General features: G+C 32.5%; 1 protein-coding gene and 1 long non-coding RNA gene across 2 annotated transcripts in view; one reads left to right on the forward strand and one right to left on the reverse strand.

The window, feature by feature from the left end:
* Nucleotides 1-23,796, forward strand: part of LOC125060467 — a 42,288-nt gene that overhangs the window by 17,567 nt on the left and 925 nt on the right. Inside the window, exons 2-5 of the mRNA XM_047665373.1 lie at nucleotides 17,459-17,622; nucleotides 19,473-19,689; nucleotides 21,775-21,902; nucleotides 23,700-23,795. Coding sequence (XP_047521329.1) covers nucleotides 17,459-17,622; nucleotides 19,473-19,689; nucleotides 21,775-21,902; nucleotides 23,700-23,795 — 605 coding nt within the window. The remainder of the gene's footprint in view (nucleotides 1-17,458; nucleotides 17,623-19,472; nucleotides 19,690-21,774; nucleotides 21,903-23,699; nucleotide 23,796) is intronic.
* Nucleotides 1,635-5,938, reverse strand: LOC125060468. Its single transcript, XR_007118863.1, has 4 exons — nucleotides 5,796-5,938; nucleotides 3,198-3,392; nucleotides 2,445-2,551; nucleotides 1,635-1,788 (listed from the first exon to the last, which is right to left on the reverse strand). It is a non-coding gene; the product is annotated as an uncharacterized LOC125060468 (long non-coding RNA).

Below are 23,796 nucleotides of genomic sequence, written 5' to 3' on the forward strand. Positions count from 1 at the left end.
GTCTTTCGTAACGCGTATTTATAGTCAAATTTTACTTAAGCCTAGTGATTTTCATCTTTAAAAGCCTTTGAACCATTAGATTTAATTTAATTTATAATTGAGTGCACATGTTCACTATTTTTAACTGACATTCACTGAATTTGAATTATGACCAGCTTCGGTAACAGCTAACGATATAATTTAAAAAAAATAACATACTCGTAAACTATAAGTTTTACAATAAGTTACATATAAGTTTAAATATAGAACCTCAGCGACTAATTTCTTTAATGTACAAGTGCAAACAGGAAGATTTCATTTCACTACGTATAGTTGATAATCTTAGTAATGTCATATATTTAGTAATAGAATACTTAAAAATAGAGTACTGAAATTTTATTGTAACGCCATCTGTTTTTTGATAAATTTGTTGGAGAGGCCCGCATTTTTTTACACATTTTCTATTTCATTTTGACTGACCTTTACTTATTTAAAATAACACAGCCAATACTGTGACAGATTAGATAGTTCACTCACTCCAATCAAAATTAGGTGGTATTGTACTGTTCACTCTACGGGCAGTGAATCTCTATTTAGACACTGACATAAACAAACGAACATCAATAATGAGGTTAAAATAAGTAACATAGTGTCCATCTATCAATTAAAAGTACTTTTAAATTTACATTTATTTTAAGTTCTCAAAACAAGGGCGTAGACAATGGGCGAAAAAAACTACAAATAAGCAAGATTTATTTTAAAAAATGTTTGTGAGGAGCTGCGACCACGGCTAATAGTACTTTTATTTTGGAGTCCTATGACCACCAAGTCACAAAGGGATCTTCACTTCAGATATTACAATTGTGCAGTACTCGCTAGAATTCCTTATAGTGTTGTAATATATTTGGGTAGGTAGGTAAATGTAGATAGGGTAAATTTAACCTATCTGGACCGAGACAATACCGTAGGTGACAACTGTGGATAGTATCTGTAATAAAAGAATATTTTATTGTTTGATCGTTTAAAACACATATTATCCAGTAGTGCTATTCAACAAATAAAACTTTAGAGGTGTCAAGGGACCCCCGAATGGAACGAAGTTCCTTTCGATTAATTTATATGTTAATTGGTATCATAACAGTATGATAGATTTTCTCGACACCAATCTTACGACGAAAAAAAAAGCCAACATCACGAGGTGTTCTCAGGTGGTCACCCATCCAAGTACAGACCTCGCCCGACGTTGTTTAACTTCGGTGATCGGACGAGAACCGGTGTATTACAAGTGACAACTTTTCGTAAGAATTTATTCCGTCTAGCCCCCTTTCACAACGCGCGATAAGGAATTCGTTCCAATAATTTAAGAGAAAACAATAACAAGTATAAACAAGTACCGTGCTTGTTACCATGACAACCAATCTTTCTTTAGTACCTTGAATTTAACACACGTTAATAGAACAAACACACACACATCAAGGTGAATCATGGTTGAATACACGAATTCCGACCAGGGTCCGTTCACTAGTACGACACATTGCCAGTATGTCCACGAGCGTCACTAATCTTCAAATGTGCGTCTTAACAATTTGTTCCTGTTTTATAATAAAACTTCTTATGATAAAACGTAATATACAAGTTTATTACCGGACCAATCAGACCTCGAGACACTGTGAATAAACCCATTGGCATCAGCACAGGATTATTGATTAACACGACCAACTGAAACATTTCAGCTTCCAGAGGCATTATCTTTCCAACAGACGTGACTAATTGAGATAATTGTGCTATTTGATATCTTATTTCGTCCACCTGTCGATTAAAAATTTAAATTGTACGACTTACTTACTAAGTACATACGTTTGACCGTAACTGGGACTGGATAAAATACGAAATATAAATGGATTTGTCTGAAGGAGACTTTAGACGGTTGAGAACGCCATATTTAGGATTTGTTATTTGATATTTATGTGCGGATTATAATTCGTACAACTTTTATTTAAACGTAAGGTTTGTGATGATCAGTTGAATAAATTTGTTTGCTTGTTTTTTTGTTTTATTCTGCTAATTGCATTATGTAATTTTTAATTTACCAATATACAAATGCCATTGTTATATTCAATTCAATTTCCGGCGGTCAATGCGTTGTAACGCATATTTTGCTATCGTGGCAATTTATCACAATGTCTTGAGAATGTACCAAATCATTACTTACGCCAATATAAATGATTTACGACTCCGAATGAATGGAATTAATTTCGAATATCAGAATCTTCTTACATAACTTAGAGTACTCACACAAATTATATCAAATTAAATTTTAGTATTTATTAACTTTACTTATATACGGCGGTAGACATATATATTATATATATTAAATAAAAATACTGGTCAATCCAAGGATAAAACTATTTTTAATCTAGATAATAAACTATATTAAAAAATAGATTAATATAAATAATACTTACTTCCTTGCTTATTTCCGAAGATGAATCCACGTATAAAATTATTCTAAATAAATGCAACACCAAAGAACAAAATTCCACAAATATTTGAAACGTCTTATGGTCAACATCTGTAAAAAACAGAAAAACACGTGTATTACTCGGGGACTGCCGCGGTAAAGCTATTGCATAGCATTTTTTATCAACTTATGTAGTTATGATTATTTATTTATTTTTTATTTGTGCAGTATTTGTTTTTCTTTGATATTAATTCAATCTACCACTCTACCAGACTCAGACTAAAACGCCTATATAGTCTGTCTCACTCTAACCCGTACCGGCTGCAACGGCCGCGCTCACGCTACGTCACCTCGTCAGAGATGGGAATGCGCAGTATGCGTTCTGTCCCACTCTAACGAGTATTTCCGCACCTATATAACGTCATTGTGTGTTAGGTTTTTTTCGTTACGGAATTTCTTGATTCGGTCGCCGCGCTCAAAGCCCGAAATAAAATCTATGCAATAGTTTAAAAAAACATAAGGCTAAAATGGAAAGTGATTCTAACGTAAAATTCCAACAGACAAAACATCCCATCAGGCTATAAAAGCTAGGAAGAGATTCTGCACTTGTGAATTCGTTACTACAACTTCTGCGTAGGACTATTTACAAAAGAGTGTGGTCAAATCAATCCCTAAATGGTTCATAGAATTACCGTGACTAATGTAGCTACGATTAAGTAGTTCACCATACCATTCCCCACATAAGTCCAATACATACCAGCTGATGTACAAGCTTGTGAGAAGTTGTATATAGTTCTTATTAAATTTATTGTACACGTTGATGATAATGCCAAGGCCAGTAAACTATCGGAATCATTGTATTTAAAACATATGTTACATGATGTCACAAAAGCCTTACTGAGCGCCCGAAGAGATATCAAAATATCAGACATTTGTGGTTTGGTCTTCTTATCTGTAAATAGGTAAGAAGCATTAGCTTTCACTTGATGTTTATATATATTCATAAGTGTACTTATTTACCTATATACGTTTGAGTTTAGTTACAAACAAAACAATTTTTTGTTCTTTTGAATTATATACACCTATTGTTGGATGGTAAGTTGGTATTTGCAATCTTTCAACTTTTGATTTATACAAAAAGATATACTATAAATAAGTCTATATTGTTGTAAATATTAAAATGAAACTATATACAAACTATCCTCCTGTTTCGTTCTACTAATTGACATGTGTCTATGTTATAATAAAAGTTTGTTGCTTCTGATAGTAAGTGAAGTCACACAAGTTGTTTATTATAGTATATACCTATATATTAACACATTACTTTCACTCAGTCATTAAGTAACAATTAACACGTTCACTGCGCCATCATTTTTAAAGAACTTTCAGCTGGTGCGTTGGAGACCTAAAATATCTCGTAACAAGCCTATCCTCTGGTGCGTTTGAGACCTAATCAGTCTCCTAAAAATACACTTTTGAAAATAATTTATATCTTCCAAAAACACAATGACATATATTTTGAATTTTTTGTGGGTGAAAGATAGCTAATTGCTTTATATTTTGGTAGGTTCGCACGCAGTTACGACATTTGAATAAACTACAAATACCAAAAAAAATTAGGTATCGATTGTATCTCGTACCGCACCCGAAGATAGTTCAATATGTGTAGTAAGTAGTGATGGGAATAAAATAATATCTCAGTTATCGATTCTAAAAGTTTTATTAATTATGCAAAGTGTTTTTCATTTAAACGTGGTAAGTACATTGACTGCTTCCACATTACGCGCAAATGGTAACAATTCGTTTAGTTTTTTTAGAAGCGTCAGTGCTGTTTAACTGCGTGTGCTCCAACGAAAAAGGTTTATCGTTAAATATTTCATAATCAGAATCACTGTCATTATTAGTCAATGGGGGGCAAATTTGAACATTTTCCAAAACAAATATTTTACTGGACGATGCAGCAGTATAATCCGGCGTTGATTTTGTGTTAGAAACCTCACCAATAAAATAGATTTTTTACACTTTTTTATCATACAAAAATAATCAACACGCTGGTATATACGCGAGTGTTATTTCCAAAACGTGCCCGCGGCTTCCCGAATGTCGATTCTAGGACAACACTAAAAATCCCATCCTCCATCTCTTGCGTCTACGAGGCGTACGATTTCACGAGTACCGACATATCTCCTAACGCAAGGAATTAAAACAATTACAGTACTGTGCGTTAGGGACCTAATCCATCTCTAATTTATTTTTTAAAGTCCTTGAATTCAGCTTTAAGTAGGAAGCAAATATGTATATTTGTCCTGCTCATCCTTAAAGAACTTTACAAGTTACATCCTCCCGCAAGGAGTGAAAAAACACGATTATGTTCAACGCACAATACAAAAGTCCTGCAAGAGATCTGATAGATCTCGTAATGCAACGAACGTGTTAAGCTACATATTAGGCCACACCGCTTGTATGACTATGGTGACTGGTCGTACTTGAATTCGTGTATGCGGTGATGTTAATTATTTCAACTATGTGTTTGCGTGTTGTTCCCACGAGAATGTAAGTGCGTGCTCCTATTTCACCATGCCTCCTGCTGATAGGGGACAAGTCTTTGTTTTTATTTATGTTATTATTATTAATTACTTAAAATGTCATGTGGAACATGGTGTAATGGTTGCAGCTCCTTACAAACGTTGTGTAAAAAACATGGCGATTAAAAAGAGTGGCGGAGAGTTTATTGCCAGTTCTTCTCTTCCGTTCTACGCCCTTGATTTGAGAACTGGCGGTAAATGTAAAATTAGAAGCATTAATATTTATTTCTTTAATGACGAATCACAAGTGTACATTGTGTTACCTACGTGAATAAATGATTTTTGAATTTGAATTTGAATGAGCCAAATGGACACATAGGGTAACAAGGTAGCCAGGCCCACCAGAGGAAAGAAAGAGAGATCGCCCGGTGTTACGGAGTGTTGACGAGATTAGAGAAGTTGCCGGCAAGATTGGCTTGAATATTTACTCAGTTAGAGGTTTTTAATATTAATGATTATTATAGAACTGTAGGTAAATCTTTTGTAATAAGCTTAAATTTCAAGGAATACATGAAGCTGAACCATTATTATTGTCTTATAGAGGCAAACCTAAAAATAGAAAAAAAACTTAAAATACTCAATTGAATAGTTTTAATATTATATAATAAATAAATTATCTGTTTTCATGTATTTGTTTCCTACTTTAAAAATATTATAAAGCATCAACCTATTTTAATATATTTTCATCAAAAAATAATGTGTCTTTTAAAACACATACTATAAGTCACAACTAGCTATTTTATATATATAAACCCAGCGTTATCTCTTACCTGATTTCATATCAGCAATAATAGCCGCGAGTTCAATTTTGATTGTTTCCAAATACTTATGTAATTCCAATTTTACAAAGCACACATTAAGCTCTATCACTGTTAACATAAGCTGAATGAATACGCCGAGAAAAAAGTCCACTGTCACTATAACAAAATATAAATATTTCAGTATCTTTTTCGTAAATATTTTTTACTTTAGAAACAAGGTTTAGGCAAGGTTTTGTTATTATATATTTCCAGTTTATGACTGGCTGGCTTAAGCGTGCACTCTTAACCATAGCGTATTGCATTACATTTTCTCTAATATATATACAAAGTTGTTTATTTTAAATGAGTCTATAAATCACGCCAATCGGGAAAACAAAAAAAAATTAAATTTAAAATTATTAAACAAAACTACCTTCGATGTTTGCGGAGTAGATAAACGGAAGCGAGCACAACACCATTCGTAAAGTAGCAAACAAAGTGATCAATGTATATCGTCTTCGCTCTTTTACTGCATTATATGTTTTATTTATCTGAAAACGTTAAACATATATTGTAAATTTATCATCACAATAAGTGATTTTTTTATTATACCCACCACTCTGCTTATTAGACAGTTTTTTTAATAGAACAGGGGCCAATCGGGCAAGGCTCACCTGATGTTATGTGATACCGCTGGCCATGGACACTCAATACCAGAGGGCTTGCGTGTGCGTAGCTGGCCTTTATTCGTAAGTCGTCTTAAGCGCACCTACAATACAAAAAGCTCGATACATGGGTACAGTACCATACGAATACCGGTAAACTTAAAACCGGAATTTTGATATAAGGTCCAGTCAAACGAGTGATTGCTAGGACAAAGTCATTGCATTGCCAAATTTGGCAATGAAGTGGCCCCTTCTCCCTTCGCCGACTCTCTTACCGCCGACTTTATCGAGACTCGAGTCTCTCGCCAAAGCTAACCACCCTTGGTTGTCCCTACACCACTGTACAGGGATCCTTCCTCGTTTTCCCATATCGTGAAGGAGAGGGCGACCTTTCAGCCTGTTACTTTTAGGACATTCCCGCAATTGTGCCGCACGCTTGTACTAACGTGCCTTTTCCGGTACATTACCTCACTCGGCATTGCCCAAACTGCAAAAAGATCGCTTTAATACAACCAATCACTAAAAAGGCGATCTCTCTGAAACTTCCACGAAACAGTACCCTATGTCGTTACTCCACTCTTTAAAGGCACTCATTTTAAAGCCTCAGCCATCATCGGAATACTAATTAAATTCAATTTCATTTGTCGGTCATTTGGAAGGAAAAGTTAAAATCGCCTTCAAGAAGCTTAGTGTGATCACCAAGGCGAGACGGTACTTCACTCCGGGCTACCACTTGCAACTCGGTCTCACATGGAGTACTATTCTCACCTATGGGTGGGAGCTCCCCAGTACCAGCTCCTTCCACTTGACCGTATTCAACAAACAGGAAATTGCAATTGTCGATGACCAGTCACTTTCTGTGCGGCTTGATCCTTTGGCGTTTGTGTAGAAAGATGGGGTATCTCTGCGTCTTCTACCACCACATGTAAATACACCACTGAGAGTGTTCCGAGGAGTTGTTTGCATTAATACCTCCAGATTAGTTTTATCAACAGTCGTCGAGGCAGAATACGAAATTCCACCCATTTCACCTCAGCGCTTTGTATGGCTCACAGAAGTATTTCTTAATCATTTCATCTTAAGATTAACGGGTATTTCAAGAAAGAAGCATATTCCTAAAGGCCCGTAATGCATTTGCAAGCCTTCTGATAGCGTAAGTTTCCATGTCCTGCACGTTTGCCTATAATTTCACTAAAAAAATACCTAAAAGAATGTTACTTGTGATTGTAAAAAATATTTATTTCTCTTAAAATTTAAAATATTGGCCACACGTACTAGGCTTATGTTATAAAAACAAAGCAATGCATACAAACATTATTTCAATAATCTATTTCCAGACATCCAAAATTACAAACTGTAATTATGGGAGTTCGATGTGTGCCGTGTTATATTATGTAACTTAAGTTATAAAATTGTAATATTTACCGGAACGCGTTCTAAAAATACGCTCATACGAGTTTTACTGCTTAATACTGCAATGTTCAAAAACATCAATAATGGTACCCAATTAACCACTTTTATTACAAATAAAATGACATGAAATTCTCCCATAATATCCCACAAAACAAGATTGTGGAAGTAAAATATGATCTGTAGAACATCTGCAAAGTATTTGGTATGTTAATAGTAGACAAATATTCTACATTAAATTATTACTAAAAAATAATGTTTAATAGTAACTTACTTTTACTTTTTTTAACATTTTAAATTTGTTTTAATTTCCTTTTTAATTATTTTTATTGTTACTTTGTAGGTTAAGAAAAGAGTAAATACAAATAATATATGTGATAAATAAAATATATATATTTTTAATAATTACAAATTAATTTTACTGAAATAAAGGTTACTTACTAATAATTCCCACAAATATATACACATAATACGAGGACTTCAAAAGTTCCAAACGACACCCATCTTCAACTGGCTTAAAACTGATAGGAGCCAAACCAAATACTCGGGATACCCTTAATATAAACAGAAATGAACCATTTACTACGCATGACACGTCCGTAGCCATCTTTATATTGTTTTGTCTACAAAGTGCTACGAGTAAGTGTAGCAATAATTATTTTGCTACGTCGTAGCTACCTGTACATTATTACTATATAATTGAACTCATATCTCTACGGTAGATCTGAGATGCAATTACATACAAATATGTTGCCTCAGTAGCTTGAGTGGTGGAGCTTTACTAATAGAAACATTGTATTATGTATATGATTGACTGACATAAACCTAAATTAAGGGAATAAATGTTTTTAAACGTGATTAATTATTTATGAAGCTGGTTTTATATTGAATACAGTAAAACATATTTTATTCTTAATAATATTACTCGTAATACAACTAATTTTAATTAATATCTTAGGAGGTATTAAAAAAATCTTGTTTTAAAATAACTCCACACCGTAAGAAGTGATCATACACCTACGTATGGCGCGCATGTCTAGCGCGAAGACCCGCGGGGTATAGCTAGTACCTTATTAAACAAAATAACCACAACATTAGGCCCTTAATCATACAATCTTTTCCGTTGTATGAACAAACATAGTCGTTCTTTTGTTTTGTAAAATGTAACTATGGAGAATTTACATACTCAAAATTATTCATAAACATAATCGAAACACTGATACACTTGTTAATCTCTTGTCTATTTTTTAAGAATAAAAAGATTATGGCACTTCTTTTATACACCTGTATAATAGGAGAAAAGAAATGGAAATTAGATATTTGGGAAACTATAGATATATTAGGGTAGCTTATTTTTTAATCGGACTTATGTGGATTAGGGAAAAAAACAAACATATTACGATATGTGAAATTTAACTGTAAATTCAATATAACAATTAAAGTTTAGTTTAGTTTAGTTCAATTCAGTGCTACAAATTAATGAATATAGACCGATTATCAGATTGTCTTATTATTTCTTTGTATTCTCGGAACTTGGAATAACACAAAACATGAATGCTGTGTTTAGCTTTGACACTAGTAAAACATTCCCTGATATAAGAAGATGTTTTCATAACATTATAAATTGGTCTACTAAGTTTGAAACAAAAAAAACAACCCTCGGTCTTAGCCTCGGAGCGGTTAAAGTTGTTTTTGTTTTTGGCTTAATCTTAGTGAAATTATTTTTTATGTTTGAAAAATAAATTATATAATATAGGATATACTTAATAATCTTAACGTAATTTTGTAGGAAAATGCGTAACAAAGTGCTACGCTACGCTATGTCCGTAGGTAGCATTATGATATAATATGACCTTAATATCTTTGTAGTGTATTCTAAGGTGTATATTTTAATACTAAATTTGTGAGGCAAGTTCAAGACTCTGTATATTTTATTGCGATTATAAGAAAACGTTTATATACTCTCGATACAAAGCTATTACTTCTCCTTGCGTAGGGGAATTAAGGACTCATACTAAATTATAGAACCTTTTTAGAATATTTTTTTAAACAAAATATACCTGATTCCTGATTTTAAAAATTACAGGTACAGGGTTCCAAGAACGTTTATTTTATTTTATTTTATCTGTTTCGTATGGAATTTCTAGTTTCTATACATGAACATATGCGATGCCAACTTTTTTTGTGTATTTATTAATTAAAAAAAAATCTAAAATTATGTTACGATGGAACACAAATTGGTCTCGACAAGCGTCGACATTCAAACACATATTTAGGAATCGACTCATTTTTCGGCTTGAGCCATATATACAGTTATTGTAAAGAAATGTGAGTATAAAGTAATATAAGGTCATTTATAAAACACCAACGTGAGAAAGCAGAATCGTAGAACTTCAACTTGAAAGAAACTCTCTGCCGCTCATTTTATCTATTATGTATAAGAATAATGTGGAACTGTTGTCGTATATATATTTTAATTAATTTTATATAGCTTACATGGACAATAAAGTGGACATAGTAAGTAACTCTGATATTAATATACATACAATTTTTTTTTTTTCAATGCATTTTTTTTTTTTTAATTTCTTTTTTTTACAATAAAATATAATATAATCATAACAAGTTACATTAGCAAACCGCTGTGGTTTATATTGATGTAACCATTACAATCTTGTTTAGGAGCGCGACATATGCATATAAAAGTAGTTTTTTAATTTGCTGTTTATATTGGTTGGCGTTAGGCAATCTAATATGTGATTTGGTAGACCATTTATTAGCCGCATAAATGTTGAATCAAAGGCATCCATTATGACCATTTCATAGATTAAAAACTCGATGAGGGAAAAGCTTTTGGAGATATTTTATTTTGAAAATACGACTTCTTTTTCGTCTAATTTTTAACAACATTAATAATAATGTATGTTTACATAGCTTTATTGACTTTTTCTCTCTCTCTCTGGTCGGTAAAAGGAGTTTCACGTATAGCGGATAATGTCGATTTTACTGAATAAGAGTTGCTTATATCTTTAACTTTCTATCGACGTCTCTTTCCGTGCTCTCGCTGCACAAAGTAGACCTGGGCTAATGGTTAAGCATGCCGTTGCTTTGGAATTGTTGGTTCCAAATTTAGGCTACTTACAAGCTTAACAGGTATTTAAGCTTTTTATATTTACTATTGACCTTAAACTAGAATCAAATGCAACTTCTTTCGATTGCATTGTGGCATCATCCGATCAATGGTATAACTCTACTTTTGTCATGACAACTCAGAAACAACAATATTAAATTTTATGGAAGATTATTTATAAAAATGTTGTTTATGGCTAAAACTCATTATTGTTCTGTATCAGTGTGTATAGATGTTTATTATGAGTATTTTGTTTTTTTTTAATTGCATTAGTGAAGGTATAGTTTACCAAAGCCAGTGCCAATCATGTAAATGTAAAAATAGATCCATTTCATATATATGTATTTTTTGACGTTCATAAGTGTACATTGTGTTACCTAAATGCATAAATGATTTTAATTTTGAATTCTGATGGATTGACTTAATGGATTGAAATTCAGTTATGTTATGTGGCTGTTATTGTAAGAGACAAAACGTCTCTCAAAATAAACTATTCAAGAAACATCAAAATATTTTAAGAAGAATCGAAGAACGTTAGAATTTAATAACAGAATAATAATTTAAGTACATAACAATTACATAGATAGAATAAGGTTCCATCACAGATACAATCATATTTCTATGAAAGACAGAATACAACCTTTATATAAATTGCTATATTGGCCGTTGGAAAAACGTCAAATAAACGATAATTACTCGTGCATCCAGTATGATTACTATCTTTATTAGAGCCAGGCTTTTATAAGATATTTGTGAATAATATTATATTATTCATACAACTATTTAATTAATAATTATCCACCTCTCTCTGGTCTCCTGCCAAGATGGCACCCGAAAAAAACAAATTTTCATTTGCTATTTAATTAATTAATAAATTAAATAATTAAATTAAAAAATAATTGACACAAAAATGTCTTTATGTTTACTGTCAGTTGGCAAGAGAGTAAAACAGAGGATTAGAACTGTGGGTATTATATTTCGCATGGGTCATACAATTTTTCTCATAGTTGCAGATGTCTGATTAATTATGGTCAATTGAAGACAATTACTAAGTCAAGACTGTCTGAAGGGAATGTAACGTTTAACGATAGAAATAAAAAAAAAATATTGGTTGTTTGTAAAGTAGGTTTACGATCGAGATGTTTACGTGATAACGTCTTATTGGTGATATAATTTTTTGGGAAGTAAGGAATTAATGAAGATAACAATTTTTTCAAATTTTAAATTACATCTATCGTTTTATTCACACTTTTGATGATAAATTTCGAGTGTAAAATTACAAGTTTACTTATTCGACTATGATATACATTTTTCTTCATACATTCACGGAATGACTGGCAGCGCTCGAGATGAGACGGGAGATCGGTCCGTCTCTCTCTCGTTATACCTGCGATCGCTCTCGTGAGGTTTTGGTGTGACACAAGTTTCTGAACATGTCACCCGACTAAAACGATTTTAAAGACGTTATCACGTCAAAAATATTATCAAAAGGCATTTGCAAGCTTTTAATAACTTTAAATCATGTTATAAACTCGCTTAATGATAACATTTTTAATGAAAGGTAATTCTATAATGTGAAGGAGTTTTTAGATTGAAAGTTTTGAGATAAAAACATAGAATATGACAAAATAAATAGTTTTATTATTTTAAATTATAATTGCTAGTCATATCATATCATATATCAAATAGCTGATTGTAAGTTCTAATACCACCGTAATATGTACCACTTTCTGGGCAAATAAACGATTAATTTATTTATTTAACTATAATTAAAGCTTCAATAACAATACACAAAACAGTTTCACTCGTCGGGTACGTGACAGTCGAACCTATAGTCTAGATTATTCGATATTTATTTGATAAAAATTACGTTTTATAATCCGTATCATATAGAAATATATGTCTTTATTTATAATTTTTTACTTAAGGACACGTTTTGACTCGTAAAAACCATTTACACATATCACAAACTATTATTAAAATGATCTCATTTGGTCAAACTATTTAATTATTAAACTCTGTCTAATGATTTTTCTTTGCTCAGGCACTACTCAAAACGATGAAATATGTAAATTTTTTAATGTATTTAATGTGTTTAAGCTAGACAAATCAAATCAAAATGTCTGTGAAATATGACACCAGCTCAATCAGGGCTTCGAACGGACGAAAAAATTTTCACTTCTACAGTCATTAGATTAATCTTTCACTTTTAAACTGACAATTTACGATGCTAACAATTAATAATTTTATAGTTTAATACACGAAAAGAATTCTACAAACACTTTGTTCCACTTATAAAATTTAATCGTTCTGCGTCATCAAACGCTAACCGCTTAAGATTACATTGAAGAATTTCATAATACATGACGCCCTAAATATGGTACATTAATGTATTAAGGAGCGCGCGACATCAATTCAGCATATTAAAAGTTAACGAGAAACGATGGGATGTTATTATGAGCGAAAGGAAGGGTTTCAATTGGTTTCTTCAATATTCATGTGATGTGTAACGGTGCGTACAGACTATATAACATAACATGTTATACAACATTGCTATACAACATGTTTCAGATAATGTGGACACTGAATGTTATAAAACATGTTATAATAACATGTTAACCCAGCATCTAAGTTTTTTTGTTTTTCTTTCGTTATATAAAATGGTTATATAACATTGTTATATTGCATTGTTATTCTAATGTGTACAGTATTGTTTAATGTTATAATGTTGAATAACAAGGTTACATAATGTGGACGTGTTATAAAACACAAGTTATATAATATGTTACATAGTCTGTACGCACCCTTAGTAACGAAAATTCGATTGGAAAAAGTTATAAAACGCAATCGTTCGTATATATAAAAGTTATCTGAATTTAGTCAGTAAAGCTATTGACAACAGTTTAAATTTTCATAATAGTATAGTTTTATTACAATTTAGATAAACAAAGTATTTGTTTCGCAACACAATTAAACTCCAGTATATTATCTAAGTGTGTATTGAAAATATGTAATGGTTTTTTTTTCTCGTACGCAAGTTAGTCAAAGTCTAGGTCATGTGGTTAGTCTTCTTACTCTTCTTTCATAGCAGCCATGTCCGACTCAATCTAGTGAAGTGTTAAGAGAATTACACACACAAATATATGTCTATTAAAGGTTACTATTGTAACATTTGTGATTATATCCAAGTGTGTAAAAATCAACAATATAGGCTTAAGACGCGTAATAGAATAATCCTTCTACTTCAATGGCGCTCTTCATTCCTAATGGTAGCATATAAGCCACACACACATTTACATACCAATGCACTTTAACGTATGCAACATTCTGAATACTTCGTTCACAATTCCAACATTGTTTCACCCATTCATTACAGGGTCTACATAGAATTGCTAAATCTTGTTTATTTCTTCTTGGGCCGTGAGGTTCAAGGTGCCAATTTAAGATGGCACCTGATAGATAGTACCAGTGACCCCAGAGCTTTCCTTGCTGAACGAATAAGTATCGCAATACAGCGAGTAAATTTTGCCAGCTTTATAGGTACGAACTTTTTTAATTTGTTATATTTTTCTTGTTATTAATTTTTAATTATTTTTGAAGTTATACTTCTTTAGGCGCGTTATGAAAAATTTATGATAGTGAAATTTTACAATGCGCGCGCACCGTGACTAAAAATTAACAGAATGAAGTTAGTGGCGCATGTTGGCACGCACGCCGCCTCTGTTCACTGTAAATACACAGTTTATAATATTTATCCACATGCTTTGAGTTTCTACATTTAAAACACGTGTTTTCATTATACAAGTGCGAATTTTATATGTGCGTCTGAATTATAATCAGAAGTGATTTAAATTGAATATTTAAATCAATACAAATTAATATTAGACAATAATAATAAATATAAATATAATATTAATAAATAAAAACTTATTTAATTTTTCAAATGTAAACTGAACTTTATTGACTATAATAACCTCTTTTCCTGTCTTTGATTATTTAATTGTAATTAATTATTTGCATGCAATCAAAAACTATTTTTAATAATGCCAAAGAAGTATAACTTCTTACGCGCGTACATAAGTACACGCACCCTTTCATTTTTTTTTTATTACTACGTAGGTTAAGGAAATCGTATATACTATAGATTCGATTGTTATGGTTAGGTTTTAAAAAACATTTCAGTAATTTTATATGTATTTTATTTATGGTATATAATGTGTAGTAATACGGCATATATTACATTATTGTATAGTTTGTTTATAGTCATTATTTTGTTGACTATATTGCATTATCTTAGCTAGTTAATTTGAAAACATATTTATAAGCAACCCTTTAAATAAGTTTTTTCCACAAAAAAATGACCGAAAAGTATTAATCCAATTCCAAAACAAATTAATTAATACTTACAATTAATAAATTAAGATATCGCTATTTACGTTAGTCAAATGCTAAGTCAAATGTCGTAAAACTCCTCCATTTGTATATTGTTGATTACCAATTGGTAAACGAACGGACAAAGCCAGCTGATATTTGTAGCAATAAACCTTAAATCTATTAACAGGATACAAGGTGCGCCTGTCTGCCACGCGTGACCATACATTGTTATGCGATGTTCATATTTGCAGCTATTTGCATAATTAATTATTTAATCCACTCCCACGTTTAGCAATTTAATCAAGCTGTTTCTAAAAGCTAGGTCAATAACCTTCTGACTGAGGTGATTATTTTCGACGGGTAACTTCTGAGGTTGCCCGAAAGTAAAATTGATATGTTGTTATTTAAGAACTAAATAGATCTGAGAAGCTCTTTCAATATTGTTATAATGATACATTTTAACGAGATACAATGGAAAAAAAGATTTTTTTTCCTTACCGATTGTGATTCAATCTCGAATCGATTTATTCAATTCAAACCAAGAGGTACAAAAAAAATGTGTGCGTGTACTAGGTGTACACACGTAGGAAGTGAAACTTCTTTATGACCTTATTTTTCGAAAAATGATCTACTATAATATGCAACTTAACGAAATTGGTTAAATAAAGTTTAACAAAAGGCTTTTATTATCATAGACATGAATACAAATACAATTATTTAATTTACCTTATTACTACTAAGCTTATTACAGAATTTCATTAATTGTAATAGAATTATTACTACCATTGTTATCGTTATTATATATTTTTGTTATTAATGGCTTCGAATCTCTTCGGATCAACCGTGGTAGGGACAAGAAAAAGATGGCGCGTAAGAACTTTCATTCCAACGCCGATAAAGAAGTTTGACTTCAAAAAGCAACATGGCGCGTAACCGAAAAATGTGACGCGTAACGAAAAAATGTTACACTAAATTTTTTTCCAACCCCGATAAAGAAGTTTCACTTCAAAAATCATTTATTCATAAAGCTAACTAATAAGCACTTATCAAATACTGCATGCAATGTTCTAAAAATGTTTACTAAACGTGAAAAAATATATCTATTACGTAAATCAGGGGCTCAGATCGGACGAAAAGAATTGACATACTTTCCGACAATATCTAATTAAAGAGAGAGATTACTCCAAGTTTTTGTTTTACAAATGCTTGTTAGGAGCGGCAACTGTTACACCATGCTTCAGATTTTTAACCTCTATCAGCATAGACGTAGTGAAATAGGCGCACTTACATTAAGTTTATATCGCTTGCCCCGGCAAGTAATATATAGTCGTAAATTACAATTAGGACTATTATAATGTAAAAAGACCACGAACATATCTTTATTCTACGGAAAATATTTTGTGCAGAATGTTAGTAATACTCGTTTACTTAATTTAACGTTCCTGAAATAGATAGTTCAGATAGTAATTCTACCAAATAATCATAAAAGTTAATGCGACAGTTTAAAAACAAATAAAGTATGGTAAATATATCTCCAACGTCAGAATATTTCCGCGAAAAGCGGTATTTAATTATTACGTTCCAGAGATTTGTCAAAATGTGCCGTCGTAATGTGCGGTTACTGTGTCGTCCGTAATTATGTTTAAACGGTGAAACAATCTCAAAACGCTTTTACTCTTCTCAATAATATAAACATATGTGAAGAAGAAAAACCTTTTTGACCGGATTAAAGTTATGTATTATTATAAATTTACAATTATTTAACATAATTTTAAATTCATCCGACGTTTCGCGTGCGTGGTCACGGTGACTGAAGACAAAAGGTGTTGGGTGTCAAAAAGTATCACAGCTGCAGAGAAAGTTGCAGTATCTGTATTTATTTCCCCGGAGTTGGTATCGACTAAAAGATGGAGGGTTTACCTCCCCAACAATTAATTAAATTAACAATGACAACCCTCCATCTAACTTTAATCCGGTTAAAAAGTTTTTTCTTTACACATTAAATGTGTTGTAAAGGTTATGTCAATAAAAAAATGCCAAAATCACTTTTAGAAACCTTCATACAACTCATAGACAATTGCACAAAGTATTTGAGAGGTCAATTTTTATGTTTCCAGTTGCAATATTAGCAACTCAAGCTACGGAGGTGAACGTGAGCGGCGAATGGAAAACTGATCTCGGCTGGGAGGTGACCTGCGGTTGGCAGACCTTGTCCAACGATACCTTGCAATCCGTACGACTGTACCATAATGGCCAACAGTTTATGATATATAGGCCAGAAGTAAGTATATGCATTTATATCACTATCTATAAGAATTTGTGATCTAGCCACACTAGCATTACCCTTGACGTGAGATACTAGGATCTTCTAGTTGATTTTAATTTAAATAGGTATCGAATTCTACATTATACCAAAAAAATTGCCGCTAACTATGGCTCAATGACGCGCTTTATTGTATAATCAACTGAAGGTATCCAGTTCAATGTAATGAAAAAGGCTGGCCACTACTATTCTTACAGCTGCTGTGGCCAGTTTCATCTCCTTAGTATTCAAATTGAAGCGTTGTTCCAAATGATTTAAAAAAAAATTCAATCCGAAAAATTTCATAAGATTTGCTCGATTAAACAAAAAATAAACTATTCAGCTTTATAGATACAGATTCATCAACTCAGACATTTTTAAATTGTCAGTCGTATACATATCTAAACAGATATACAGTACGTATTTATATCAAATCAAAAATATCTACTAAAATATAATATAATCAAATCAAACTCAAACTAACTTTATTCATATAGGAAAACAAACACTTATGAACTTCAGAAAAGAAGTTAAATTGTAAATTTACATTAACTACCAGTTCGCAAGTCAAGAACATAGAGCAGGCAAGAAGAACTGGCATGAAACTTTCCGCCACTCTTTTTAATCGCTAAGTTTTGAGTCATACAAATTGTTTGAACTGAAGCAAATCAATCCCAAGGATTAGGATCATTTAAATAATCGTCAAATTTAAAAAAAAGCTTTATTGATTAATTTACTTTCAAGAAATGGATACTTTTAAATAAAAAAACTAAGTCTTAAATGAATAAGTAAAACCTATTAACTTCAAAGATCTTTGACATTAATTCATTGTTTCTCAAAAGGGAAAAGATTGCTAATTCAATTCTTTCTTTATGTCTGAGAGGTTGAGTCATCATTTATTCACATTTTAAGTGCCTAATACGGGCCATCCGTCTTATTGTCGGTTCCTGTTCATTGTGGGGGTATGATAGTCTAAATAGATGATGGGATGCTTACAATTAACTCATAAATTGGTCATTTAGTGAGCGCTGTCCGTCGCGTCCACTGTATAAAAATGCGACATAATTTTGCACAAAATTGGGAGAAAGTTGTTCAACGGTGTGACATGACTTCATTAAATTTGATTAAAGAAAAGCCAGTAATGACCAAACGTTTACATTATTTAAGTAATTTGATCATTCTCCATATTAATATTACAAAGAAGAATTATTTTAACGTATAAACAAGACGTATGAAAACGACGTTCAAAAACTAAAATTAAAATGCCACGATTATTACGCCATATTTATTTCCAAAATATTTTTACAAATAAATAACCAGCTGTAGAAAGCCGGGACAGGCTAGTCGTAACGTAAGATTTCGTAGTATACTTTCTTTCATCCATGTTATACTTAAGTATTTAAATTCTAATAATAGGCATTATCATATTTTTTAAATAAATTACGTTTTATATCCAATGAACAAAAAAGCAAACGATAGACATGCTAAAGTCCGTTTTAGCGTTTTCCCTTGTGTATAACAATTAAAAGCATTACACACTACACAGTTCTCCAGTTCAAACAATTTGTATGACAATACTTGGCGATTAAAAAGAGTGGCGGAAAGTTTCTTGCCAGTTCTTCTTACCCGCTCTACGCCCTTGACTTGCGAACTAGTAGTAAATGTAAATTTACGATTAATTTAACTAGACGATTCAAAAGTATACTTGGTTACCCACTTGAATAAAGATATTTTGAGTTTGAGTTTGACACAATTACGGATAACATTAATTAAATCAAATATGTCTTTGCGTCCTGGATCTTAGTTGAAAATAACCTATCCGTTTTCAGAAACATGGACCGTCGAAGACCGAGGTGTTCCGAGCCCCTGATCACTTTATAAACATTGACTGTGCGGTGACCTCAGAGAGAGGTCAAACCGGAAGATGCGTACTCACATTGGAGCCTTATCAGCCACCGTCGGAAGACTCTATTTATACCTGCGAAGTCTCGGGCGAGAGGCCTATGTTCCGTATTGGCAAGATGGACTATCTGCTCAAGTCTCTAGGTATTTTTTTAAACGCTTTATATTAGCTTCACCTGTATATATGTATGTATGCATGTATGTATGTATGTATGTATGTAATATGTATGTAACCGACTCCTTCGGACTCGATTTTGACCCACTTTAAACGGACAGATTTTATTCAAATTTTGCGCACCTGCCAAAGATCGATGACAATGCAATAATCCGAAAAAAAATGAAAAAAATTAAACTAAAAAATAAATAATAGTTTAAAAAAACTAGAACACACGCTTTTAAAGCACATCAAACTAAAAAGTGACAAATTATTCCTAATTTAGGCTGAAAATGGTAATGAACAAAAAATACTGGTATTATAGTGAAAAAGCGTGGGGCGCTCTGTGCCATATTTTTCGTCTATAGAGCAACCCACGCCTTTTTACAATAATACCAGTATTTTTTGTTCATTACCATTTTCAGCCTTAATTAGGAATTATTTAATATTTAAAATTACTATTTTCTTAATAATGTAACCTCTAATAGTCTGTGCGCAGGCGAGGCATGTTTGATGTTCGATTCACGGCGAAATAATTGTTATGGCTGTAGTATCACTGATATGCAGTAGCACTGACGAATTTGCCTAAAAATATAAATGAAACGAACGCATAAATCTCTGCCCGTATCAACCACTATTGTTAAGCAATCAACCACGTCGGATTAGCGTAATAAATAGCAAGATATGATTTATGTATTAAACATTTACGTAAAGATACAACAACTAATTACATAAAGTATTGTCTTTTATTGACTATACTATGTTTAACTATGTATAACCTTTACACATTTAAAGAAAAAACTTTTTAACCGGATTAAAGTTATGTATTATTATAAATTTACAATTATTTAACATAATTTTAAATTAAACCGACGTTTCGCGTGCTTTACAGCGTGCGTGGTCCCGGTGACTGAAGACAAAAGGTGTTGGATGTCAAAAAAGTATCACAGCTGTAAAAAAAGTTGCTAATTCAGGCCGTCTTCTCTATTGAAATTATCAACAGCCTGGGATCCAATAATATCCAAATTAAAATCTCAAGATAAACAATCCGCGAAACTATAGGACACCGTGAGCCATTTCTGCCAAAACCCTCCATCTTATAGTCGATCGGGGAAATAAATACAGATAATGCAACTTTTTCTACAGCTGTGATACTTTTTTCACATCCAACACCTTTTGTCTTCAGTCACCGTGACCACGCACGCTGTAAAGCACGCGAAACGTCGGTTAAATTTAAAATTTTGTTAAATAATTGTAAATTTATAATAAAACATAACTTTAATCCGGTTATTAAGTTTTTACCTAAAAACAGTTGTTGAGTTCAGAGTCCTGGAATATTAGGAAGCAAAATGTTTAGACAATACAGACTCGTTCTACAAAATATCTATTCACAAATGTATTATACTGTGCACTTTAACATAAGTGTCAGTCCCTAAAGCCCGATGTGCTGTGTAAATGTAACCTGTTTTCTAAACATTTTCGGTCAAACCATTGAAAACTTGGGTCAACTTACATTTCAGTAAAACGACGATTATCTTAGAATCTCTGCCGGCGTATGCTTTTATTTTGATCTCTTTTGATAAGTAAATATACTCCTACTGTAGGTGTAACATATTTACATACTACAGTAGTATATTCACAAAGGTTTTATTGACTTAAACACTGCGTGGAATCCAAACTACAGGAAATATACAAAGATATATGATAACAAGTATAAAGAGCAGCGTGCGACTCTCATCCCTTATTCTAGACTTTCTTCCTATGTGCGCATTTAACATTCGCTCGAACGGTGAAGGAAAACATCGTGAGGAAACCGGCTTGCCTTAGACCCAAAAAGTCGACGGCGTGTATCGGGCGCAGGAGGCTGATCTTTTACTTGCCTATAAGAAAAATGATAATAAAACGGATTCAGAAATCTGAGGCCCAGACCTAAAAAGGTGTAGCGCCACTGATTTATTTATTTATATGATAACAAGTACCAAAGACAAACGAAGGCAATTAGACTGATTTAGTTTTTATTTATAAACATACATTTATATAGAATGTACAATCAATCCTTTTTTATTAAATTTCAGTGGTACCAAGTGACGCCCACTTAGAGATCAGGGCTTCGGAAGATCCTGCTTCTCCACGAGTGACGCTTAACTGCTCAACCGAAGGTCTACCAGCGCCCACGTTAAATTGGATAGTTGGAGGTGATAAGGTAACTAAACTACAATAACGCGTGTCAACTTTTCAAAAAAAAAGGGTGCGTGTACTTATGTACGCGCGTAAGAAGTTATACTTCTTTGGCATTTTTAAAAATAGTTTTTGATTGCATGCAAATAATTAATTACAATTAAATAATCAAAGACTGGAAAAGGACTCATTATAGTCAATAAAGTTCAGTTTACATTTGAAAAATTAAATAAATAAATATTTATTTTTATTCTCTTACATTAAGTGTAACATAAATTCTATTATTATGGAATGTTGTTTTTAAATTATGTCCAATGCCGTAGCATCTTCCGTGGGCAACTTCATTCTGTTAATTTTGTGTCACAGTGCGCGCGCATCGTAAAATTTCACTCTCATAAATTTTTCATAACGCGCCTAAAGAAGTATAACTTCAAAAATGTCAGCAGTTATCTCAGAGTCTACACTCTCCGTAGGAATTGTCAGTTCACAGCGTGAATGAACCGATCTCAGGAATAAATTCTGGGGAACCAATTAATATTAACCAATGAAACGCAGGTGTCTTCAATTCAAAGCCTAATTCAAGATCACGTACTTCAAACTAGGCGGGCTTGTAACGGTTTCGAGTTGAAAAGTAGACAAAAAAATTAAAGCTGTGATATGCTACTGAACAAATCGATTACACATACCTTACCTAATGTATAGATACATTTTTGTAACCTTTATAGATTTAATACCTTCTATATTTTTTATATATACACGTGTTCACTCAGGGAATGTACCACATCTCTGGTCTAGGCAAGATTCAAATTCGAGATTTATCGCTAAGTATAACTCCCGGAATGTATAAACGTATTTATTTTGACATACAGGGGTCATAGTTTTCGCTAACTCTACCCTGATCTTAGTGGAAATGAATCAAACTGAGGAGAGCAAATATGTCTATGTATGCAATTGACATTTGCTCGTCTTGTGAAGAAATCGATACTAACGAATAATAATAATTTATCAATGAAACAGATGCTAAATTTGTGACCAACTTACCAAAAGGTGCCATTGTATATAGAGGTGAAAATTAGAATAATAAATAAAAAATGTGTTTATTCATTTTAAGTACATATGCATTACAATGTGTAAGATTTGGGAACCCTTTTAAGTAAGAAATACCTGTGTAAGGGCTCCCAGCTCTTCCATAACAAACTTAATTATACATTCCTTAAAATATATTTATATGTAATTTAATTACATCTTTTATTTTATTTACTTTTGCTTTTGATTTTTCAACTGTTATCAACACGCTTGAGTGCCTCAGTGTTTGGGTGCAAATGTGAGTGAGTTAGTCAGTGAGTGAATGAATAAAGTGTGTAACTACATACTAGGTCTCAGAAGCATCTCTAACACTGCGAAAGGTATGCTCATAAACCAGTCCTTTAGTCGTATTTTTAGATTGTGGACGGTGAGCGGGTAGATATTAAGCAGCCTATTTAATCTACTATATAAAAATAAGTCGGGTTTTCCTTCCTGACGCTATAACTCCAGAACGCACGAACCGATTTCCACGGTTTTGCATTCGTTGGAAAGGTCTCGGGCTCCGTGAGGTTTATAGCAAAGAGAATTCAGGAAAAATTTCAACAGAAAAGCGGGATCACCAAACGAAATGTTACATAAAACGAAGCCATCTGGTGGCGAAACGGAGTTCGCCGAGTTTGCTAGTTTATTATATACATAGTCTCCTTGCATATTGCGTCTGGCGAAGTCAGTCCTTACGGTCTGACTGACGACCACATCCCTATTTCTTTTTAGAGATTATTTATACGTTTTTCAGATACAAGCAGATTTCAATCGACGAGAGTGGAATGCGACCTCAAAACTGTGGCAAGCGTGGTCGTCTCTTTCATACACAAGAACTGATCCGACACAAG

The sequence above is a fragment of the Pieris napi genome, chromosome 21 (genome assembly GCF_905475465.1).
Source record: "Pieris napi chromosome 21, ilPieNapi1.2, whole genome shotgun sequence".
Lineage (NCBI taxonomy): Eukaryota > Metazoa > Arthropoda > Insecta > Lepidoptera > Pieridae > Pieris > Pieris napi.